Genomic DNA, 24,934 nt, shown 5'->3' with positions numbered 1-24,934 from the left:
AGACATTTTTGTTTGTTTAAGATATCTATACAGGGAGTTTCCTTGTGACATTTCCATGTATATATGTGTTATAACCCAAACTGGTTCATCTCATCTATTTTTCTCCTTTCTACCCTAGTCCCCTTCTTATGGTGATTTCAGCAGGTTTAAGAATTCTATATTCATTCCTGTATAGAAAGTACATCAACCATATCTTATTATGTTAATTTGTATTTGCCCTTCTGGCTATCTCTGCTTGATGCCTCTAAAAGTTGGGATGAGGGCACTTATGCAGCACAGCTGGGCCCTGTCTATAGGACTGAGATGGCCTGAGAGTCCCAGGTAGGCCTGTAGGAAAAGAGCCTTCCTTAGATATTTACATTCAGGGTGTTGTGTAGGGGTTGGGGAGAGGAAGGTGGCAATGGAACTGTGCTTCTGTTCTCAGAGGGAGGAGGGGCAGAAGCTGCCTGGAGTCCCTCCACAGAGATGGGAAATGGGAGGCTTGGGTCCTCCCCATGAAGGGCACCAGGGAGAGATGCAAGGAGATCCTGAGGAGCAAATGCTCTGGGGCTGCTGAAGCCAGCTCCTTGGATTGGAGGGGGTGTCTTCAGAGCTGCAGGGCTTCTGGGGCTTCAAGAAGACAGGGTAATGTAAATTAGTACAACCATTATGAAAAAAAAAAAAGAGTAAGAGGATGTGGGTTTTCATGTAACCAGGCCACAGGGTGGTGGGTGATGGAAGTGTGCAAGAGGCCTGACTCCACGCCACACAGAACTTGAGTGTGGTGCAAGGTTGGTGGACCTCTGGAGTCATGTTGCATTTCTTCCTGCCTTCCTTCCTTCCTTCCTTCCTTCCTTCCTTCCTTCCTTCCTTCTTCCTCTCTCTCTCTCTCCCCCTCTCTCTTCTCTCTCTCTCTCTTGCAGTACTGGGGTTTGAACTCAGGGCCTGTACCAGCCCTTTTTTATGGTAGGTTTTTTTCAAGATAGGGTCTCATAAATTATTTGCCTAGGCTGGCTTCAAACTGCGATCCTCCTGAATAGCTAGGATTACAGGCGTGAGCCACAGGCACTCAGCTCTTGTTGCATTTCTTGTGTCTGCTTCCAATGGGGAGCTGCTTGCCTGGCAACGGCAGGTGGGATCCAGCCCTCCACCATGTGGGGCTCATGCTATAGACCTTTAAGCCTGGTAGGCATCACCCCAAAGGAGTTCCCCCACCTTGGTGGGTGGACCACAGGAGCAGCCTGGCCTCCCTAGGGCTCTCCCCAGCTTTGCCCCCTTCACATGCCTTCCCTCCATCATCCTCCAGAAGAGACTCCAGAAGAGACCCCAGAAGAGACCATGAGATCACTCAGGAGGCTTTGGACTCTCTTGGCTTTACAAAAGAACTCCTAGGATCTCTCTCCCTTCTGCATGTGGGGTCATGTCACTCAGAGGCAACTGCACCCAATGAGCTTCCTTTGAGGCGCCTGCTGGAAAGCTGCCTTAAAGCCCCCCAGAAACTACAGGCTGGACAAACCCCTCAGGCATGTAACTCGGCACTGTCAGTAGAAATGAGAGCTAGAAATGCAAGCCATGTACAGAACTCAAAATGTTTAGTAGGCACATCCAAAAAGCAAAAAAGAAATAGGTTAATAATTTTAAAACTATTTTAATATAACCCAATAGATCCCAAAATACTGTCATTTCAATGTATAATCAAATATAAATTATTAATTGAGATATTTTACATTCTCTTTTGCACGAAATCTTCAAAATGTAGAGTGCTTTTTACACTTGCAGAACATCTCACTTCACTCTTGCCACGTTTCACATGCTCAGTAGCCGTCAGTGGCCACCACACTGATAGCACAAACTGGACTCATGCCCTCTGTCCCCATCTGGGTTTCTTTCTCTGTCTCTGTCTCTCTCTCTCTCTTTTTCTCTTTCTGTCACACAAATCACACACAATACACCACACATAACACACACACATGCACACATCTGCACACCTGACCTTACTTTATCCCTGAACTAACACTAATAATGCAGGATATTTTGGTGTGAAAAGATAATTTGTTATGACTTGCATACTAATAAGAAAGATTTTACTTATTTGTTATTTTTTCCCCACTGCTGGAGTTTGAACTCAGGGCCTTGTGCTTGCCAGGGTGGTACTCTTATCACTTGAGCACTCCCAGACCTTTTCACTTTAGTTATTTTTTGGGATAGGGTCTTGAATTTAGCCTAGGCCAGCCTGGATTGCTATCTTCCTATTTATCTTTCCCTTGTAGCTAGGATGACCTGCATGGGCCACTATGCCCAGCTATGGATAGAAATGGGGATCTCGCTAACTTTTTGCCTAGGTTAACCTTGAACTATGATCTTCCTGATCTCTGCCTCCTGAGACACTGGGATTGCAGGTGTGCCACCATGCCCAACTTATTTGTTAATCATGAGGGAACCAATGAGATGTTACAGTTGGTTCAGAAGCAAATGCAAGCCGGGCGCCAGTGGTTCAAAGCCAGCCCGGGCAAATAGTTCGTGAGATCTTATCTTCAAAAAACCCACAAAAAAAAAAAAAAAAAGAAACACAAAAAAAGAGGCAAATGCAAAGAGCACCCCCACTTGTGTAGATAGTGGGGAATGTTCAGATGAATCTGGTTAACAGGTGCAGGACTGGCTTCTTTCACAAAGCAGATGGGAACATCAACTGGCTTCCACTGGACACTTATTCGCATTCTGTGGACAGTAGTTATTGTCTTGCTGCTAGTTTTCTACAACCTTCAGAGCTGTGTAATCACTCAAGGATGATGAAATGTGCAGAGACCTTATTTAATAGTCAGACACCTATCTTTGAGGCAGGGTCTCACTGTGTAACCCCAGGCTGGCCTCAAATTCACGATTCTGCTGCTTCTGTCTCCCAAGTGCTGGGATTACAGGCATCAACCACCATGCCCAGCCACCCATAATCTTTTTTTGTCCATTTCAGTCTTCCACAATTTCCATTCTATAGACACAGATTGCAAACTTATCTCTCACTCTGTGAAACAAGCAAGACCTGCCATAGGATCAGGACAGGTCCCTGTACTCAGCTTGTCCCTCTCAGGGTGCTTGGCAGGGTGGGCTGGGCTGCTTTCTGGATTGAAACAACAGGCAGGTTTATGACTTTCATGACCAATTCTCAGAAATGCAAACTGCTGTGAGTACTTCAAAACTCAAGACTCCTCTTAGTAGTGCTATTTCCAACTCCCTGACAAAAATCAGCACTGAACCACTCTCTATGTGAAAGGAATGGTGGGCAGCTCATTCTTTTTCTTACTTACCTCCTCTCCCCTCCCAACAGGGAAGGAAAGGTGCAGGGAGCTGCTACCTAGCTCTGGGCTGGCCAATCTGTCACTGCCTCTCTGTCTCTCTCTGTCTGCTTTTCCCTTGCATGTTTTGGGGTCACCCATTCCCTGTAGTCCTTGGTTCCTACAGATGAGGTGGGAGATGGGGACAACTCAAAACTCTGCTGGAAGCCAGGCACTGGTGGCTCACACCTGCAATCCTAGCTATTTGGGAGGCCGAGATGAGGAGGATCATGTTTAGAGGCCAGTCCAGACCAAAAAAAATTTGCAACACTCCATATCAACAGAGAAAAGCTGGGCAAGGTAGTGCATACCTGTCATCCCAGCAGTGTAAAATAACAGGATTGTGGTCCAGGCTGGCCTGGGCAAAAAAGTGAGACCCTTCTCCAAAATAACCACAGCAAAAAAAGGCTGGGGCGTGGCTCAAGTGAGAGAGCCTGCCTAGCAAGTGCAAAGCCCTGAGTTCAAACCCCAGCACCACCAAAAAAAAGGAAAGTTCTGTTGGAGCAGTCCCCTCCCCCCTCTCCAGCTGTATGATCCTGTTACACTACCTTATAGGAAGGGCTCACAAGGCAAGGGCCAGTTTCTGGTATTTTCTTTGCATGCATTTCTGGCCCTGCCTCCCTCAGGTGTTCCATTTCCCACAATGTCATCTTCCTCACTTGCATTTTGTGTGTGTGTGTGTGTGTGTGTGTGTGTGTGTGTGTGTGTGTGTGTGTGATTGTGTGTATTGAACCAAGGGCCTCTTTATACATGCTAGGCAAGCGCTTTACCACAGGGCCCACCTGAGCCGGAGTGCCAAGAGGGGAGTGGGCAGTGGGTCAGTCTATATAGCTGTTGGGCAGAGTATGCAAGGGGCCTCTTTTCTGCACAGCTTCCAGGACCTGGTGGTGCCTACCTTGTGGCTTGTCCCTGGCTTCCTGGAGGTGGGTTCAAATCCCATTTCCTTTCCAGGAGTTCGGCTGTGGGCAAGATGCTCATCGCTCTGGGCCTCAGTGTTGTCATCTATAAACTGGGCATGATTGTGGCTTCTACTTCCCTTGTTGGTGCAGAGTGAATTGAAGTGAGCTGGGGCGTGTGGTGGTCTTTCTGGCAATGAGGCCTGCACTGGCCCCTGGGACCCTTCTTAGCTGGTTCCCACCCCATCTGTCACAGACAAGCCAACACCACAGTTCTAATTCAGCAACACTTTATTGAGGTCCCCCCTGCCAGCATCCTATTCCTCTTTCTCATCCCCATGAGTGATGATGTAGCACAGGGACTTGTAGTCAATGTTGCCTGCCAGGTCCATGGGTGTCAGGGCAAACATCTGTTCCACCTGCAGGGGGTATCACCAGACAGAGGCATGGCCTGAGAAGCCCTGTGACCCTTCACCCTGCCCTTGGAACTGGGCTTTGGGGCCTCAGTCTTTTCAACCCCAAACCCAAAACTCTTTTTCCATTGGCTGACATTGGGCAAACTGAGCAGTGTGCCCAAATGGGGGCCAGGTGTCAAAGGGCCCACCCTGGTTACAGGAATGGGCCCGCTCTGACTCCACGTCTACCCCTTCAGGTCTCATAGGGATGGCACCTCCTTCAGAAAATTCCCATCACCCTCTCAGCCTGTACCACACCAGGGCTGGGCTCTGAGCCCTTGGGTCATGAGGCCTCCCAGTGCCCTGCTGGGGAGGACCTGGGGACAGGTGTTGACAGGGTCAGGGATCCTCACCTCAGCTGGAGAGAACTTGTCTGCCTGGGTCAGGAGAAGTTGCTTGAACCTGAGGGAGTGGGAAGGGCTGAGCCAGGAGGGACGGTGGCCATAGCTTAAGGAAAGGCTGGCCACCCGCCAAAGTACAGAGAAGGCCTGAGGTTCAGGTAGCCCCCTGCACAAGCTGCCCCCGCCCCCATCCTCTCTGTCTGCCCACGGTGACCCTCATGGGGAGTGAGGGCATTCACACTTACTCATCCTTGTTCACCACTCCTTGACCACTGGGGTCAAACATTCGGAAGGCACTCAGGATGGCTTCCTCCGGGTCTGTCCCTGGAAGCCACAGCAGCCAAGTGATCACTCATATCTCCAGCCCCCATGCCCCACCCAGGGGGAACCCAGAGTGTGGGAATTCTCCATGTCCCAGAGAAGGGGATCAGAGGGTCTGGGAGTGGCTGTTTTCCTGAGGTGGGTTGGCCTTGCTGGGAGACTGAGATTTGGAAATCAGGACATTTCCTGACCCTGAATCAGCATTAGGGTGATCAGGGCCCAGCATGCTGTGGGGTGTACCCCACACTCTTTGGGTGGGCCACGGCCAGGCAGCACCCAGACAAGGTTCAGGCAGTTTCAGGTGGGTTTCGGTGGGTCTCACATGGGGCTCATGAGGCTTCCAACAGAATTCTGGCTCACTGTCCAGGCTCACCATTGAGCTTTTCTCCGAAGAGCGTGAGGAAGACGGTGAAGTTGATGGGGCCCTTCCCCTCCTGCAGCATGGCATCCAGCTCCTCATCTGGGACACTCACCTTCCCTGTGACAGGGGAGCCTGAGATGAACAGAGGGCCCCTGGGTGCGCCCTCCTTGGCTTTCCAGTGAGACTGGGGGAGGGAGGTGTGAGGAGACCAGAGGAGTGAGAAGAGGGGCAGGGTGCTGTTCTCAATCTGAGCAGAGTCCCTGGGGAGGGCAGGGTGGGCCAGGTGGGAGGTGAACACACATACCCAGCTGCGAGTAAGTCTCCCTCAGGTCCGACTTGCAGATGACACCGTCTCGGTTCTGGTCAATGCAGCTGAAGGCCTGTGAGGAAGCAGGACCTCAGGAGGACACTCCCCTCCCCACCACCCCCGCGCTAGGGAAGGCAGGAGAGGGGAGATCCCTGTGTGGTGTGAAGAACAAAGGCAGGGTCATCAACCACAGAGAAGAGGGTTCCAATGGAGTGGGAGGCTGTTGGGGGTGGGGCACTCACTTCCTTGAACTCCTGGATCTGGGCTTGTTCAAACATAGAAAAGACATTGGAAGAGCCCCGTTGAGCCTGCTTGGTGGCTGTGGCCTTGCCCCGGGTCCCTGCCTTTCTGCTGGCCTGCAACATCATAAGAGAGAGGGGTCCTCTCCCTAGATTAGAGCACTCTGCCCAGCCTCAGAGCACTCCCAAGAGAGCCAGGGTGAGGGTTCTCTCTCCACCTCTGGAGACTACCTCGTTGTACCCAAAGCAGGCACAGAAGGCCCTGGCTCTGTCCCTTCCCAGCCCAAAGGCCAGTCCCTACTGGCCTCTCATTTCTCATCAGGCACTCACCATCCTATCTGCAGTGGTCAGGCTGCATCCTCGAGCTGCCAGTTCCCCTTTATGTCTCATCCTTATCACCTGGCACTCCAAATAAGGACAGGAACAGAGGACAGGGCCAAACTTGGCAGTGCCTCACTGGGATAGGGGAGAACAAGGGCCCCAAGCAGATTCCAGACACATTCCTGGTGGTCTTCCTGTCCCTGAAGTGTAACAACCCAGGATCCAGCCATCTTGCATTGGCCAGGTACCACGTCTCCCCAGAGCAGAGAGACTCAAAGCTCTTAGCATGCTAGGTGCTGACAAAGGGTCTCTGTTACTCCTCGTCTGATTGTCCCTCCTACAGGTCCAGGCCAGACCCTGGCCAGTACAGTTCTGACCCTCCTGGTTTAGGAGACTGTTTTTGAGGATGCAATCTGGGGCTGGAAGCATGGCTCAAGTGGGAGAGCACTTGACCAGCAAGTGCAAGGTCCTGAATTCAATCCCTAGTAACACCAAAAAAAAAGGTATGTATCAAACTGAGGATGATGCCCAGATTTGCACAGGTTTTGGTGAACAGCCTTGGCTTTGGGCTCTTCTCCTGCTGACCAAGGGTTAGAGGGAACCTGAGATGGCTGTGAGCCTTGCAAAATGTTTTGTTTGGCTTTGGGGCAATTCTTGGTGGGAGGCCAGGAGTGTGTGTGTGTGTGTGTGTGTGTGTGTGTGTGTGTGTGTGTGTGAAAAAGATCCATCCACAGCTTTCCTGGCCTCTGTCCCTTTGCCTGCTGTGCTGGGACACTCCCATCTCCTGTATTGGGAGTTTTGCTATCTTGAAAGCCCCATTTCAACCCCACCTCCTTCACAAACTTCTCTTTGGGCTGCCTGGTCAACATCTGTACCCAGAGGTCCTGGCATATAGCCATTTTGCATGATGCTTTTGGAGAATGAAGCCTCCCCTGGGCTCAGAAGAAAATGTGTTACAGGGCCCCTAGGGTGGTGCTGAGTGTGGATTGAGAGGCCTGGGTGCCCTCTGCTGTTCTAGAGCAGCAACCCTGCCAGCGTGAGGGCCCTGGTGCTGCAGAGGAGCTAAGGAATGTGGAGTGAGTGGCCCCCTGGCAGAACCCGCTGTCTACCTTCACCCCAGTCCAGCTATGCCAGGCCCAATCTATCAGCAGTCTCACCCATCAGATCCAAGGCTCCCTTTTGTACATTTTATAACACCTCCTTTACTGTCTAGAGATGAAATTTATTTGATTTATTTCACTTCAGATGTGTGATCTACCTATACAGACCCTTAAAAAAATCAATGCCTTAAACTATAATATGAAAGAGAAGTGAAAAGCCATTTATATTAAAATCTTTCCATATATATATATTTGTAAATGTTCAAACATGAGCACAAGTTAGTCCAAAATCACAACTTTGGATTCTGTTCTGTTTTTGTTCATTTGTTTTGTGCATTTTTGGTGGTGCTGGGGTTTGAACTCAGGACCTCGTGTTTGTTAGGCAGGTGTTCTACACTTGAGCCACTGTCAGCCCCTGGGCTATGTTCTGAATGAAGCAAAGAATAACTGTCTGATTTGCTGGGTTATTTCACTAAGAAGTGAGCACACATTCAGATCATATGCATTTATATATGGCTGTGTTTATGCTACATAAAGGTGGCATTAGCCCTTATTATTAGGCTTGCTATTTCACTGACAGGAGCCTCTGAAGGGACATTAGAAATTGTATCCCTGGCCTCCACTGAGGGGACAGGATCCTGCTGAGATCAACCTGCAGCAGAACCAGTTCTCCCCCACCCCCCAGCTAACTTGGTAATCCTTCCCTGCATGTGGCACACATCCCATGGCCAGGGAGGGGCCTGGGCCCAGCAGTGTGCTGTCCAGTGTCTCTAGTTCCCCCATATCACTCCATCCTCATTTATGCAGCCTAGTGTGTCACTCTTCACACTCCTCTGGGTATAGATGGCTGGAGGGGACAGTAAATTCCAAAATACATCCTGGTCTCCAAAAGCATCTGTGTGCACACAAAAATGTCTGTTTTTATATCCTCTCCACGATCCTTATGCACAGACATGAAAGAACGGTGGACAGCCCATGTTCAAATCTTTTAAAATATTTAATTAAAAACCCCACACAGTCCCAAGTTAGGTATAGGAGCGTGGTGTGGCACACAGGAAAGCCTGATAAAGATGACAGTGGGGGCCTGAGTGGTCCCTTGGAGGTGTGATTGGTGCTGTTGGGTGTTTCTTCCTGGACCAGTGATGTGAGAGCTGAAGACACCATTCTGCCTGGGGGTGGGGGTGTGCTCCTAATGGTGCAAGGTGAGCCTCCTCCCTTTTGTGGGCCCTTTGTGGCAGGGGCTTGGAGGCTGTGTCCTCCCAAGTCTCCTAGGAGGGTCCATCTCAGAATCATAAGCCATTTTGGTGGGAGTATGCGAAGGAAAGAACCTGGGAGGGAGGGGCGCTTGTGGCCGCGGAAGACCCCCTCTGTGCAACTGGCCCTTCTCCCATGCCAACTGGGCCTCTCGAGCCCCTGGCAAGTAAAAACAAAAACAAAAACAAAACAAAACAAAAAACTAAGCCTGGATGACCAGCAGCCCTCACTGTCCTGTGGGCTCAGGACTGGTCTGGCCAAGCTGCTGGAGCTGCCTCCCCGTGCAGGGTGAGTTCTCAGGAAAGCCAGGCCACAGTAGGGTCCACAGGGCACTCCCTTGTTGGGAAGGGGAGGGTGGCAAGCCAGGCCCACAGCTGTGAGAGACAGGTAGTGTACAAATGTAGCAACATCCTGAGTGAGCAACTCCCTTCTGGGTAGTTGATTCCAGCAAGTAACCTGAGAGGCTTTGGAGTCTCTGCTCCTGCCCCTGCCCAGTCAGGGCCCTGGGTCTGTCCCACCGTCTGACTCTGCTGAGGCCTTCTTAGCTCCCAGGGGCGTCTCCCCATCTTCCAGGGATGGCAATGGGATGGGAGGCCTCCTGCCTCAGGCGGCTAGGAGCACTTGTGTGTGGGGAGCGAAATCCCCATAGAGCCCAGGTCTCTGTCCTTGTGGCCTGACGCTCACTGTCCCAGCATACAGGCCTTCTTGCAGGCCACCGCAGAGACCAGCGCCGCACCCCGGCCACTGCCCTCCTCTGACTCGATGAAGGAGATCTCGCAGCTGGGCGTCAGTCTGCGCACGCTGGCGTGAAACCGCTCCTTGAAGCTGAAGAAGAGGACACGGCTGCCATCTCTCTCCCCACCCTCCACACCTCACCACCCCTCCCCCTGGCAGCATCCAGGCCCAGGGGTAGCTGGCGCAGGAGAGGCTTCCCAGGGCAGCGGGGCTCACCTAGGGTGCAGCTTGTAGACGGAGCCGTCCACTCCCACGGTGATGCGCATCACGTCCTCGCTGCGGCTCTGGCGCATGCGGTTGATGACGCCCGCCAGCCCGGCGGAGCACATGTGCGCGGCGCGCGTGGACACGCTCTCGCAGGCGCGACGCACGATGTCGCAGTCGGTGGCCGAGGGCCTCAGCCCCAATGTGCTAAGGATGTTGTAGATCTGCTTGCGGTCACCTGAGTCGCTGCAGGGCAGGACAAGGGAGGGCGGTCACGGAGGGGAATCCCTCCCTCCCCCGGGCCAAGCCGTTGTCTCTTCCTGGAGAAGTGGGGACGGCCCTACCCACCTCACCTGGCCTAAGCGTATGGACAAGTTTGAGCTCCAGAGGGGAATAGAGAGGGTTCTGCCAGGGACCCTCAGTCACCTGATCAGGACTGCTGACCAATCCTGACGTGGGGGCGACAACAATGTCGCACTTGGGCTGTTGGGTGGGTGAAGTGAGATGATGTCTCCAGCAAGTGGGCAGCCACGGGGAAAGGACCAGTGTACTGGGACAGCTGACGTCGGGGACTCCGCCCCCAGTCTCCCGTTCCCCCCAGGTTCCCTGGCCTGATACTCTGCGTTCCCTAGAACCCTGCCTCAAGTCCTTCTGTGCCTCCGCCCCCTGCCCTTTACGTCACCGGCCCCGCCCTTCCGACATGCCTAGGACTCGCTCCTGAGTCCGCCCCTGACCTTGCGTCATCGACTCCCCCGCCCCATGTACCTGCCCCCTGAGACTCAGCCCGGCCCTGCCCACTGAGCCCGGCCCTGCCCTTGCGTCATCGGCCCCGCCCCGATCCACCCTGCGATCACCCTCCCGAACCCGTCCCCTAAGTCCGCCCCTTCCCTTGCGTCACTGACCCGCCTATTTCCCCGCCCCCTGAGCCCGCTCCTGCCCTGCGTCATCGGCCCCGCTCCCTGAGACACGTACCCTATCCCCGCCCCCTGCGACACGCCCAGGACCCGCCTCTGAGACCGCCCCTGCTCTTGCGCCATCGACCCCCGCCCATGTCCCCGCCCCATGAGACTCACCACCCCGGACCCGCCCACTGAGCCCGCCTCTGCCCTTGCGTCACCGTCCCCGCCCCCTACGACCTGCCCCACCCCGCTCCCTGAGCCTGCCCCTGCCTTTGCGTCGATCCCACTCCTATCTCCTTCCCCTGCGATCACCCTCCCGCCCCCGCCCCCTGAGCCCGCCTCTGCCATTGCGTCATCGGCCCCGCCCCTTCAGCTCACCTCTCCACCTGAGACACGAAGCGCGTCTCGAAGGCGCCGCGTGTGCGCAGCTGCTCCGAGGCCTCCCCGTGGAACAGCAGGTTCTCGTCCACCAGCTTGAGCAGCACGAGCCGTACCAGCTCGCCCATGTACTTCCCGCCAATGAGCTTTTCGTACCTGGTCACGCACACAGGGCGGCCGGTTACGACAGCTGGTCCGCAGGGGAAGTCCCCACCATACCCCATTCCGGTTACGAGGTGACCACGTGGGGCGCTGTGCCTCCTCTCCCCTCCGAACCCAAGGGTCTAGGTCGCGGGCCTCTCACTCGTTTGTAAACCCGCACAACGTCGTGCATGTTCTCGACTCAGTCAAGGGAGCCCTGCTGCTGGGCTCAGTGCAGGAAAGGGACAGAGAGTTGAGGACACCCACCCAGTCCCTCTGAAATCTTACTGGCTGCTGGCCTTGTGTCAGCATGCTGCCTGTGACTTTAGTTCTCCCACACAATGTGAGGGACGTCACAGCCTGGCACATTCTTGTTTGATCTGTGAGCTCCTATATTTTCATCTTGATATGCTTTTAATACTAATGACCTCATAGAGGTCTGTAAACGTCTGAAATGGAGCTCAGGAAGCAATAGTTAGCATGGGTCTGGCACCAACTGGGTGGCCAACTGGTGGCCATGATTAATGACAAGCTCTGTGTATTCTGCAACCTCCAGCATCCCACAAAATACTAATATTCATTCTGTGAATAGGGAGAAATCCGTGCTTTGGGGAACTCTGGGTTGAACCCAGTAAACCTTGATAAGGGACCTCTCAGAGGTCTCAGCCTTCTCTGGGTCCCAGCTCAACTGTGGGAAGCAGAGAGGTGAGGCCTTATCTACCATGATTACACCTTCACACCTCACTGTTCTGGGTTCACAGGGGCAGCTCTGACTGAGGTGAACAAAGAGATTCCAGAGGGATGGTCGGGTTGCTTTTTCCCAGAGCTGCTTAAAAACAAGCCATGCTCTCCAGTGGCAGGGCTTCTCTCGTCTGCTGCTGGACAGGGGTGGGGAGAGGCAGGGGTTGGTGTCCTTACAGCTGCTGACCGGGGTTCACGGAGCTCTCGTCCACCATGCGGTCATACTCCAGCAGGAACTCATCCAGCTCACCCGAGTCCCCGAAGGCACCCCATTCAGTGTTGACACACATACGTCCCTCGTCCCCTTCTACCAGCTCCACGTTCTGCATCTCTTCCATGTAGCATGCATTGCAGCCGGTGCCTGCAGGAAGGGGGTACATTAGGCAACAAGAACTTTGGAGTGTGGAGGGGACTGGAGGGCCTGGGCTGGCTGTGTGACTCAGGACACCAGTCTGGATGGGCCACTCTCTGGCTGTCCTTTTCTAAAAGGCAATGGTATCACCTTCCCCACCTGTTACCTGGGTGGTTGGGAGGATGGAAAAAAACAGGGTGTGCCAGCGTGCTTTGCTTAGAGATGGAGGTGGGATCCTATGGTTTTACCTTGTCTGTGCTCCGCTCATGTTTTCTGGCACTTCCCATGAAAGCCCTCTTTCCTAAGTCCTGTTTGGAGGCACCACATGGGCCCTTGGAACAGCTCTGAGGCCTCTGCAGGCAGGATTGGCTGCAGAGTTTGTCTTGTGCCCTGCTCTGTGCAAAGTGAAAATGTGGAGTCCTTTGGTCATAATGTGATGGGAGCAAAGGTGAAGGGGGCAAACAGCAGAAGTGACCCTGGGAATAAATGGCAGAAGTGGCCCTGGGAATAAACGGCAGAAGTGACCCTGGGAATGTACAGGGAACAGATGGCAGAAGTCACTTTGTCTTAGATAAAGGAGACGGGAAGACATCCTTAAAAGCAGACATCTAGGAGACATGAACAGTGGGCTTCTCACCCAGTTAATAAAGTACAGAGGTCTTTCTCCTAGATAAGGGAGACAGAGAAGCATCTTTAAAGACAGACATCTAAAGAGCCGTGGGAAACAATGGGCTTCTCAGAGAAATAACAAGCCCCTTACCAAAATAACAAGATGCAGCAGCACCAGGTGGGTAGTAGGCCCCAAGACCAGGATGAGTTGGACAGAACTCCAAGGCCAGGATGAGCTGACCAGACCCACCTGGAATGTCCAGTTCGATAAGGAAAGGGACAGACAGGTGGTCAGATTAATGAGAAGTTGACTGGGCACCAACCAAACACATAATTTCAAGGTAGAATTGTTGGGCCTAAGCCAGGCAGTGCCCTGTATCATCTCCTAGACTTCGGCCTTTCTTTGGCTTAGCTCTTCCACTAAGTCCCACCCGTCACGTGCTTTGCTATCCTTCTAATAAACTTTGTGCTCGCTTTAATTCTTAGCTCCTGGCCCGGTGTCTTCAATCATCCACCTATGCCAGGACACAAACTCGGGAACAACACTCCAGTATCAGTAAAATTGCTAAGAGTTTTGATGGTGGTGGCAGAGCATCATACAGAACATAACCGCATGGGCCGCACAGCCCTGCAACACAGGTCAGCTCTGCTCTGTAGAAATTAGGGATAGGTGATACCTGACCTTCTAATAAAAAACAAAACAGCTGGGCACCAGTGGCTCACGCCAGTAATCCTACCCACTCAGGAGGCAGAGATCAGAAAGATTGAAGTTCCAAGCCAGCCCGGGCAAATAGTTTTTGAGACCCCATTTCAAACATACCCAACACAAAAAAGGACTGGTGGACTGGCTCAGGTGGTAGAGCGCCTGTCTTGCAAAATGTGAGCCCCACAGTTCAAGCCCCAGTATCTCAAAAAGCAAACAAAACAAAACAAAGAAACCTGGTATCTGGGCGTTGGTGTAAATTCTGTCTTTTTAGAGCTTGGTAAATATTGCAAGCATGACTTTAAACACTGGTGATTTTAAACACCAAGGATGTTTGTGGTTAGATGTGAGTCATGGGCCACCAAAGGGTGCCTTAGGAGGGGTGTGCCTGGGCAGAGCAGCTGCAGCTTGACCTGGTGAGAATTCAGGTTGAAGTGTCTTGGATTCCCAGGCAGCTCTGCAGGAGAGGGCAGGGGACTGAAGGGGGGTGGCACAGCCAGGGACAAGTGGGGCTCATATATAGATATTGGACTTTCCATCTGGAAGGTGAGCATAAAGGTAAACAAAGTAGGAAACAGAAGAGAGACCAAGTGAGTCAGGCTGGAGCCTAAAAGATAGGTATACATATATTTATAATGTTTATGTGTATGCACGTGAATAAAAATGGATATTTATATAACATATATTATTCTAGGGGGCAAATGTAATTTCAGATAGGAACCTATGAACTCTAATACATGACATTTCATAGTTGGTTTTGAAGGCTAAATGACTTTAATGTGGGTAACCAGGGCCTAGGGAGACCAGATAAACGCCTGTGTGCATAGTAAATCAATGATATGATTGGATTGTTTGTTTCTATATGGACCTCAGGAACTTCTGAGACATTCTGGGGAAAGTCCCCTGCCCCAGGCTGGGAGGGGAGGGCTGCAGGAAAGATTTTACAGGTGACGCCACTTTTGCTTATTCTTTTCCACTTGGACAAATGTGCCCAGTGTGGTCAATTTACCGAATAAAGTGTTCTAATTACATCCGGTGTGCCAGGCGTGTGGGCATCTGGCGAGCCATCTGATGCCGTATGGTGCTAGTGTGCTTCCCACCAGCCTACCCCCCCAAGGCACCAGACGCTGTCACTGGTCATTAGTACTTTGGCCCTGAACCTGAAGGGCACCTGTGCGGCCTGGATGAGGCAGGGGCAGGGCACAAGGAGCTCTTACCCACAATCATGCCGACCTCACACTGGCGGTCCTCATAGTAGCAGGAGATCATCGTGGCCACAGTGTCATTCACCATTGCCACTACGTCCATCTCAAAGTCCTGCCAAGAAGTACAGAGGCCTCAGGGATGGAGGTGGGGAGAGGGTCCTGTGGTGTGGGGGTGGGGATGCAGGGCAGGCCACCAGGGCAGGCAAAGGTGTCCTCACCCCTCTCCGTTTGATGGCATCTCTCAGAAGCCCCACAATATTGTTCCCTTCTGCTCCAGAGGCCTTGAAGCCCTTGGTCCAGTTGAGGAGGATGCCCTGTGGGGAGAGGAAGACTGTGTGGTTGCTGGCCTTGGGCAGGGAGCTACAGCCCTAAACCAGCTGCTTCCTGAGCCACAGGCACATGTATCCTACTTTACAGTTGAAAGGTGCTAGGGACGATGCCACAAATACATTTCTACAAGAGTGGGTTCCAGTCAGTTTAACAATCCAATGTGAATTTTTTCCTTTTTTTTTTTTCAGTGATCGGGATTGAACCCAGGGCCTCCAGCATGCTAGGCAAGTGCTCTAACACCAAGCTATATCCCACCCCAGCCCCATGCAGGCCAAGAATGTTGGATAGTAAAGCTCAGAGATATACCAGAGTACAGGTTGGTCATGTATAAGTGCTATATATTAGCTGGGTTCCTTTCCTATAATGTACCTTGCTGCAGAAAGAGGAACTCCTGGCCCTTCCTGTGTGTACAGGGGCTTGGAAAACCATTGCTCTGCCGGTCACTTTTGCCTTGAACAAATGACCTGGCTTTGTGTCTGACACAGAGGCCCCACATTTTATGTATGTACATGTATAGTGTGTGTGTGTACGTGTGTAGATGTAACTGGCAGGCTAACTTGCAAGCTTGCAGATGAGGTAGAATCTCAGTCTCTTCATACTTGTGACTCAGCCACAGGTGTCATGGTGGTTTGTGGCAAGCTAGAACCCCACTCAACAGCTAGCTGTCACTTCCCACCATGGGCAAGTTGCTTAGCCTGTCTCCTCTCTCATCTGTAGTGGGGTGATGGTATTACACAACTCCCGGCCCTGGGAGGCTTTGCCACATGGTAAGAATCAGCTGATAACATGCTTATTTTCCAAAGCTTCAGATAGGAAGTGACAGGTCACAATTTGAATCTCCCTCTTTTCCCTTCTGAGTATGTGCTCTTTCCCAGCATGGGGTGAGAAAGAGGCTGCATTTGAAGGCAGCGTGAGACATAGTTCCTCTGGGGTACATATCTACCCAGTCATCCACCCTCCCCTCTGCCTGGCCCACCTTATCGATGTCCTCATGCCTCACAGGAAAGGAAAAGGTGAAGCCCAGGGGTAGTTTCTTGTGCTTCATCTGATGCTTATCCAGGAAGTCGGAGATGCATTCAGAGATATAGTCGAAGAGCTAGGAGATGCACCAAAGTGGCCATTGAGCCAGGGCTGGACCAGCTACCACCCTCCCTGCGGCCTAGGCCAATGTGTTCCTTGGGGGTCCTAAGACATCAGGACCTAGAACCTGCCACTGGATGCCAGGCCTGTCTGCAGTTCCCCTCTTGCTGTTTGTAGGGGTCTCTGTGCCTGCTCAGACGCAGAGCTCTACAGATTGAAGCCATTAGGGCACGATGACTGGTGTGCTCAGCCTAGACCCCCTCCTCCTGCTGTACTCAGTGAGGTCCATCCTCAGGCCTGAATGTCATGTGAAACTCTGGGTGGAGGCACAGTCCTGGTCATAATGATGATTTCTGTCTCTTTTTCTACTTCCAGGTATTCTGGCCACATGACCCCTGATTGGCCACCAGCCCCAATCTCCCTCAAGTGGGCCTGTCCACAGGACTGGGCATTGCTGAGTTCTGCAAATGGACCAGGCAAGTGTCCCTGCCATCCCTGTTGCCTCAAGTCATACCCACTCCCATGGACAGATAGCAAGCTGAACTTGTACTGAGGGCTAGGCAGCCATAGGCAGCCTCTTCCTCTGGGAAATGGCCTCACCTTATGTCTGTAGCTTTGATTTTGCCCACCTTTCCTCAGGGATTGATCTATTGCTCAGGGAGACTTGCTTCCTGGGCAGACATTGTGGCTATTGTCATCCCTCTTGGCATGTGCCAGTTGGAGGGCAAAGTGTGGCCTGTGGGGAGGGATGTACTTCAGCCGCTACAGGAGGCTGGACAAGAATTTTTTCCAGCTGCCAAGTCCTTACATTTTGGCTTTCTCTCTGGGAAATTGGACTGGGTGCCACTGGCTGGCACTTCACCTGCCATTAACTCTTCTTCACCTCCTCCTGTCCCCAACACTGGACTGGCCACACAGTGATTGTGAGACTTGGAACATGTTAGCCATGCCCAGTGGCTGTCCACTTAGCTCTCTGAGCTGCCTTCCTGGGCCTCTGAGGCTAGGTGGCCCTTCTGCCCACAGCTGCCTCTGTCCTTGGTGGATGGGTGGGCCCTCCTGCCAGTACTAACCTAATCCTTGGCCCCACCCCCAGCTATCACTTCCAGTCCCCCAAGATGCTCACCATCTCCGCAGTCCCTGTCATGGCGTCCTCAGGGATGGAGTACATTTGGTGTTTGGTCTTCACACTCCACTGCCCTGCCTCCCCCTCCCCCACCTTCACCAGCATCACCCTGAAGTTGGTGCCGCCCAGATCCAGGGAGAGGAAGTCTCCGACTTCTGCAGGCAAAGGGAGACATGCTCAGCCTCATGACACCTCTGGGTTGAGTGGAGCCCAGGAAGCTGACCATGGAACAAGGGAGAGGAAGAGGGCAAGAGGGGGCCTTCAGGGGAGCTAGATGAGGGGCTGTCAGTCCAGACACTATGGGGAGGGGGACAACACACTAAAGCAAGCTATGGGAGGGGTCAGAGGTGAACTGGGGATGTCAATGGAAAACCCCTGCCTCAGATGAAGGCAGGCAGAGCCCAGGGAGCCTCTGAGGACACAGGGTAAGGGCCCAGATTCATGATAGTACTGGGATCCCCCAAGTGACGACAGAGAAGTCTTTCATTGTGAGACAAAAAAGCCAGTTTTCCTGAGGTTTTATAGCTTCAGGCTGGGCTTTAGCACCCCAAGGCTGGACCTGCAGAGCCAAGGGCAAGAATCCTTGTGAGTTGGGGATGCCATTGCTCATCTAGGTGGCCCTGTTTGGGGGCAGTTGAGCCTCTGGAAGGGCCTGGCCAACAGCTGGCTCAGATGAGGGGCCATCCCTGAGGTACCTGAGCCTTCAGGGGTGGAACGCACGTAGGTGGGCAGCATCTTCACACTGGCCTCCTCGTGAGTCTCCAGCCTCAGGCCACGGTCCATCTCCTTCTGCATCCGCCTCATCACCTTCTTCAGGTCCTCCTCCTGCAGCTGGAACTCTGCCAGGATCTGTTCCACCTGCACAGGGAGAGGATGAGAGCACCTGAGTGGGGCTGTCACCAGCAGACTCCGCACACCAAGGATCTTCTTTTGTCTTGTGACCCCAAGCCCAGGATGACACACCAAGTCAAAGAGTTCCAAGACCAGTCCTTCAACAATTAGCTTGAGGTGTTGGAGAGGCAAGCGTTAGGGAGCAGGGTGGTTTTGCTCCCTGAAGCTATCCTGGTGACAGTGACTTCTCTGTGGTCAACTTGGAGGACCCCAGTGCTGTCCTGAATCTGGGCCATTACCCTAAGTCCTCAGTGGCTCCCTGGTGGTTGTTCAATACCTTGTAGCACCTCTCTTGGCCCCTCAGATTGGGAGCAAGGGGAGGAGGAGGGCTCTAAGTGAAGGTGAGATAGGGTTGGAGCCTGTTGGGGGAATGGGTAGCTGACATTACTTGCATAAAGAGCCAGTCATTTTACTTCCAGGGCACTGTGAAATATATTGGCCAAGGCCAGGCTAGTGGGAGTAACCACAGTGTCCATCAGGGATCTGGCTAGCTAGCAAAGGATGGCCATCCACAGTGTGCAGGCTTTGAGCCAGAGGAAGGAAGGTCACTGTTGATGTGACTGGCCTGTGCACGTGCAGCTCAGATTCAACAGTGCCATTCCCATGAGTGTGGGCAGCCAAGGTGTGGCCATTCACCCTCCACATGGTGGTGGAAAGACAGGACATGAATGCAGTTACGGCTTTGTTCTTGTGTCCCCAATAAGCTGGACCCTGCAGGTGGGCAGCTGTGTCTTTCCCCTTTGCACAGTTGTGCATATTTGTAGAGAAAAGGCTGTGTTGATACACTGGTTATCTCTGGGTAGTGGTAAGAAAAAATAATCACAAAGATATTTTCATTTTGAACAAAAAGGGAAAGGAAACACAGTCCGATAAAAGTTGTGGATCCACTCTTTATAAGAACATGCACTCTTTTTGTCTTATACATAAGCTCAGGGGCTGAAGAAGCTCTGAATTATAGTCAGGAGGCAAGACAGTCACTTGCCCCTTCTTCCTCAGTTGTAAGGACCCAGATTTTGCAGGGGACAAGGTATCCCATCAAACCATGGTTAGGCTTTGCCAAGCACAGCAATTCCATCCTATTTTGTTGGCGATTGGACATGTGACCCACTTCTGGTCAATGACAGTTAAAGGGAAGCCTGATTTTGCCCTCCTAAATTTGTGATTACATCCATGTAAGGATGTGGTGACTGACATTGTACCTGCCATCTTGCGATCATAAGGAGACAAGGCTGGAGGGAAAGGACTGCAAGCATACTATAGATGGCAGAGAAGAGAGATTGATGGCAGACCTGCCCAACACCATGTGCTGGTTGTGGAGCAAGTAATAGCCTCTTTTTTTTTTTTTTTTGATTAATGGTACTGGGATTTAAACTCTGTGCCTTGTGCTTGCTAGGCAGGCCCTCTACCACTTGGGCTACTCTGCCAGTCCTTCTCGTGTGGCTTATTTTTGAGATAGGGTCTTCCTTTATGCCTGGGCTAGCTTGGACCATGATCCTCCTATTTGTACCTCCCACTCTAGCTGGGGATGACAGGTGTGTGCCACTGTGCCCAGCCATTGTTTGAAATGGGATCTGACGGACCTTTTGCCTGGAATGGCCTCAAAGTACGATCCTCCTGATCTCTGCCTCCTAAGTAGCTGGGATTACAGGCTTGAGCTGTGAGAATCAACTAAAGTCAGGTCTTTTCTGTCAAAGGAGTTAATGTATAACTATCATTGTGTAGATGCCCTCTAACCTCCCTGAATTGCTGCCTATATGCTTTGTGAAATGCTGCTTGATCTTGCAAGGTTCTTGTGGTCAGACAAAGAGCTATTTGTCACCACATGTCCTAATCTCAAACTGCTAGCTTAAAGATGAATATTGCTTAAAAGAATTTTCTTGTTCTCCCTGCTTCAAGGTCCCCCTTACCCTACATGCCCCCTTTTCTAAGTAACCAATTGCAAAGATTGTGAACCCAAACCCATCCATCAGGGTGAGGGGCAAAGAGAGATAAAAATTGAGCTGACTGCTCACTCAGTATGTTCTGCCTATCAGACTCAGGTTTGTGGTTACACCCTTCTGCAGAAGTAAAACTTTTTTTTGCCTTGCTGAGAGACTCTGAGTGTCTCTTTGATCACTGTTTGGGAATGGCATTTCTAACAGAGCCACTGTGCCCCACCCAATAACTACTTTTCTTAAATAGACCCCACACTTCAAATTTAAACCCAGGAAAGTCAGAACAGAATGGGGCTGACAAGGGGCTCTGACAAAAGGCACAGAATCAAAACCCTCATTGTCTAAGTAGGTGGTGTTCTGCTGCTCTGGGCGTGGGGTAGGAGTGCAACTCCCTCACCTCACCCCCCCCACCCCACCCCTGACTGGCTATGTTGGGGGTGCCCCTCTAGACATCCTCAGTGTTTTGTGAAACAATTCAGGCTGTCCTCAACAATCCAGGATGACCCCAAAGCAACATCCTTTGCCCTTTTTTTTCTTACACATGCAAATATAGAATTTGCCAGGAACTAGCAGTAGTGACATTTAACATTTGCTGAATTGAATTCCTGCAACTTTCCAGGCGAAGCTGAGTGCAGGGACGAGGGGCCAGCTATCTTTCCACCATCTTCTAGATGGAGAAAGGCTTACAGAAGTTCCGTGCAGGCACACACAGCCAGCATGCCACAATGCCAACGCCACCCACATGGTGCCACTGGCAGGAAGACCTTACCAGCCTGCTGAACTTCTCCCCTGAGACACAATGTTTAGAGAGACTCTATTTATTATAAGATACCAGTGGACTTTTAACACAAGCAGTGCTGATCTTGCAAGGGTCTGGCCCTGATGGGCTCCATTCCTGCCCCTCCATCCTGATAGCCTCTTCTGGCAGCTGGGAGCCTGGACTCTGACCTTCAGCCTGAGGCTCTTCATGAGAAGAGTGGACACATTAGACTGAGGTCTCGGGAGGGTGGGGGAGGAGGGACTGGTTATAGAGTGTGGCTATATTGTCAGATAGATGAGAGTTTCAATAGCAGCTATCTCTGCCTGGCAGGAATGAAGCAAGAACTTGCCCAGCACTTGGAGGGTCCCAGTGAAAAGGTGACAAATGGTGGCAGCTGTTTCTGTTATCACAGGTATGGTGGGGCTGGCAAAGCCCATAGAGTGTGGGAGAGGCCCAAGTTTTTACCTTCTGTACCCAGGTGATGGGGATACTGCCAGTGGCTGGGGAAAGCCCCAGCTCTGAGTGAAGCTTCTAGGCCAGAGTGCCAGCTGAGGATCTGGGCATTGCATGAAGGCAAATTGATACCAGCTGTCTGGAGAACAATTTGGAGTTTCTATTAAAATTTAATTTTGATCTAGTAACTTCTGAGAATCTATTCTGAGACAGATTCTTGTAAGCACATCCCAGGAAGCACATGGGGTCATCCCCTATAGTGGCAGAAAAATCCCTGCCCCCCCCCAAAAAAAAATCTGTCAGCCACCATCAGGGACCTCATATCAACCTAACACCTGCCACAGGGCCTTCTGTGGCCTTCACAGGGAAGGAGGGAGAGCCCCACAGCCTATCTGGGTGTCAGTGAGGAAGTGAGATAGGACCTCAGCAGAGCCCAAACCTGTTCCCAAATAAATAAATATCTGGCCTGGGTAAAAAAAAAAAATCTGGCCTGTGGATCTGATTTGTTCTCTACAACAAGATCAAAAGCTTAGATTTGTTGCCAACATTTAAAATCCATTTAAAGTAGGCATCTTATTACAGAAAAATCTGAATTTTTTGACTGTATATCTATCAAACTAGTTTTGAATTCTTACTGGGGCTGTAAGGAGATGGGTTTGCAAGTTGGGAAGCCTGTCCCCTTCCCCAGTAGTGAAACTGGCCCAAGTCACCTGGTCACAGGACCCCATGCTGAGCCCTGCCCAAACCAGGCACTGCAGAGTTCCTTTGTCCCCATCCACACTGCAGGGGTCCCAGAGACTCCTTCACACACCTCCTTATGTCCACTCTCCATTCCTTCCTGCAGGTTGGAGGGCAGGTTCTGGAAGATTTGGAGGCCACAGTCACCTGGGGGCTCAACTCTCCTCAAAGGCAAGCCTCAAGCCTCCCTTGGGAGGATGCAGGTCCTTTCCCCAGGGTGCCCTGGACCTGGAAATGCCCATCCTCCTGGCACTGGGTCAGTGTGTAGCCCAGAGGGGGCTCCAACCTGGCGTGGCCTCACGACCCTCAAGGCTGTGGGCATGGGAAGAGAAGAAAGGGCATCGTGGTCTGCCTTACACCCTCCCTGGGATGTTCTCAGCACTGTAGGCTGGCCTACTCTGGGCACCCCTGGGATCTTCCCCACTATTCCTTAATCACCCTGAGACCCAGGCACTTTGATTATCTCCATTTGTATGTACACATACACATAAACCCTTCCCCAAGACAACAGAGATGGGAGTGCAGAGCTGGGGTTTGAACCCAGGCACCAGCTATGAGACTGCACCCACCCCGCTAGGACCTGCCTCCTGTGCTTCCCTGAACCCAGGCCCAGGCTATGCAGGTCTCTTGATGAGACTAGCACCGTGTGTCTGTACATGTTTATGGGACTTTCCTGAGCAGGTTACGAAAGGAGGGTGCTGCCTGGGGAACCAAGAGATGCCATCCAGTACCTCAGGTATAGCCTGGAGAGAGAGGCACAGACAGAGCCTGCCCTTGCCTGGGAGCCTGCCAGTTTACAAGGCTGACCATGCCTGAGAGGTCACAGGACACAGAATTAAGGTCCACCACCACAGCAAGCACAGGACTTTTCCTACCTCAGGTCTCCCCACTTTGCCAGCAGGGCATCTCACAATCTCTCCAGCAGATACCCACTGCATGCCCAGTGCTGTGTGGTGTGTGGTAGCCCAGAGAGGAGCCAAGAGCACACAGACTGCTCATGGGGGGGCACGGGAAAGAATCACGTGACACCGGGGGCAGGTGGGTGGGAGGAGATGAAGCAGGGAAGGGAGGTTAGCAGCTGATGTTTCCTAGGACCAGGCAGGGGACTTGCACTGAGGTGAGAAGGAAGTGACTGTGACAACTGTGAAGAGGTGGGGCTGGGGTGAGAGTGGCTGCAGAGTGGGCAAGTGAAAGCTGGGGCATCAGGCTGTCCCCACAATCTGGGTGCGGGGACAGTGGCTACAGGGTGGAGAGGTGGTGAGTGTCTACAGAGCAAATGTACTTGCTGACAGTTTGAGGCTTGAGTGAGAAGAGAAGCAAGTGGGAGGGTGCCACGGGTTTGCTTAAGTGGCTGGAAGGAGAGGCTCTGCTGGGGTTGGGCATGTAGGGGAATCAAGGCTTGCTAACCATTTGCTTGCCCAGGGGACATTTGTCCCAAGTGAAGTCAGAGTTCAGAGGAACATCTGGCTGGAAACGTACATTTGGAAGTCCTCAATATGGAGATGTCCTTAATGCCACAGTCCTGCATGCTGTCACTGGGGTGTCTAGGGTAGACAGCAAACTGGGAGGGGTGGATGTAAAGAGCAGGTTTTGAGATCCCACCCCAGAACACAGTAAAAAGCACTGGGAGGATAGCCTAGGGACACTGTGGACCCCAGAGGACCAGGCCAATGGCAAGGGCTGCTCTTGGACAATGCTGAACTCCTGGCCTTCAGAGCCAGTCCCAGTACTAAGCCTGGCCCCCTCTGCTCTCAGGTCCTGGAACAGCTGTGAAAAAGCATGAAGTGACCCTAGTATGGCCACCCACATACTCTTAAGAGGAGAGTCCCAACCCCCTTCCCCCAAACTGCCACAAGGATCCCCTAAGAGTCAGACAGCAGTGGGAGAAGCCTTAGGCCAAGCATTGACAGCCCAGAAGCAAGTTCCCTAGGCTTCCTCCAGAGGTAGACCATGGTAGCCCCAGTGAGGGGGGGAGTGGGAAGAGGGGCTACATCCAGGACCCCTAGAGACTTGCATGACTCCGCCAAGGGGTCCAGTGCCTGGCTGCCCTGCCTACAACTTGGATGCTACAAAACCAAAGATGCTGGCCTAGGGGCTGCGCCCCAATCCTGAGCCCTTACCAGAGTCAAGGCTGTCTGGTCTCGGTTCTTTGTGGGGTCCGTTGCCATCTTTCTGAGAGACCGAGAGGGAGCACTTGGGAGGTAGAGATGCTCTTGCTGCTTAGGCCTGGAACTGTGGCCTCTGAGGCCACCTGTGGCAAGTGAGGACTGCTTGACTAAGAGTTGCCCAAGGCAGGTGGCCCAGGGTTTCTGCCCTAAAGGGCCCAGGGAGCAGCTGCTGAAATACTCTTCCTTGGCACAGGGGCAGGGTCGGAAGGGCAAAGGAGGCCGACATGGGGTCAGGGTTGACAAGGGCCATGGGACAGGGCTACAAGCCAAGCCACCACATCCTCTGGCCATCGTGGTTGAGAGGGTTGGAGCCAGTCTGTCCATCCTCTATCCCTGCACTTGTGAAGGAAGGGTGTCACCAAACTGTCTGTGGGGCGGGAGGATCAGCCAGGTAGGGGTGGGCCAAGATCAGGAAAGACCTCCTCTGGACCAAGGAGGGATTGGACTTGCTCTTGGAAGAGATGGGAACCCCATGGACTTTCATCTGTGGAATGGTCAGATGTGTACTTCACACAGTCCTGGGTTCTACATGGTGCTTGGGAAGGAAGGGGCAGGCTGGTGGTAGGAAGACCAAAGTTGTTGCAGAG

At 52.4% G+C, this 24,934-nt stretch overlaps 2 protein-coding genes across 4 annotated transcripts; both read right to left on the bottom strand.

Annotated features, from left to right (window-relative positions):
- Positions 1-4,477: 4,477 nt before the first annotated feature.
- On the bottom strand, positions 4,478-6,795 carry Myl7 (myosin light chain 7). Of its 2 annotated transcripts, none has more exons than XM_074065443.1 (7): positions 6,559-6,795; positions 6,232-6,345; positions 5,987-6,062; positions 5,695-5,799; positions 5,246-5,324; positions 5,013-5,061; positions 4,478-4,623 (listed from the first exon to the last, which is right to left on the bottom strand). In XM_074065443.1, the coding sequence occupies exons 1-7, from the start codon at positions 6,616-6,618 to the stop codon at positions 4,522-4,524; spliced, it is 585 nt and encodes a 194-aa protein (XP_073921544.1). In that variant the 5' UTR covers positions 6,619-6,795; the 3' UTR covers positions 4,478-4,521. The 2 variants fall into 2 exon arrangements, with proteins under 2 accessions (XP_073921544.1, XP_073921545.1); XM_074065444.1 differs by having other exon boundaries at positions 6,232-6,371; positions 6,559-6,575.
- Positions 6,796-7,286: 491 nt separating this feature from the next.
- Positions 7,287-24,501, bottom strand: Gck (glucokinase). 2 transcript variants are annotated; one of them, XM_020162996.2, is made up of 10 exons: positions 24,300-24,501; positions 18,099-18,261; positions 17,404-17,558; positions 16,177-16,296; positions 15,089-15,184; positions 14,883-14,982; positions 12,179-12,362; positions 11,120-11,275; positions 9,855-10,088; positions 7,287-9,728 (listed from the first exon to the last, which is right to left on the bottom strand). In XM_020162996.2, the coding sequence occupies exons 1-10, from the start codon at positions 24,345-24,347 to the stop codon at positions 9,584-9,586; spliced, it is 1,401 nt and encodes a 466-aa protein (XP_020018585.1). In that variant the 5' UTR covers positions 24,348-24,501; the 3' UTR covers positions 7,287-9,583. The 2 variants fall into 2 exon arrangements, with proteins under 2 accessions (XP_020018585.1, XP_073921543.1); XM_074065442.1 differs by lacking the exons at positions 11,120-11,275; positions 12,179-12,362; positions 14,883-14,982; ... (3 more) ...; positions 18,099-18,261; positions 24,300-24,501 and adding an exon at positions 10,196-10,332.
- Between the last annotated feature and the right edge of the window lie 433 nt (positions 24,502-24,934).

This window comes from Castor canadensis, chromosome 2 (genome assembly GCF_047511655.1).
Source record: "Castor canadensis chromosome 2, mCasCan1.hap1v2, whole genome shotgun sequence".
NCBI classification, from domain to species: domain Eukaryota; kingdom Metazoa; phylum Chordata; class Mammalia; order Rodentia; family Castoridae; genus Castor; species Castor canadensis.
Note: the sequence above shows the minus strand (reverse complement) of the source record. Positions and strands in the feature narration are given on the sequence as shown.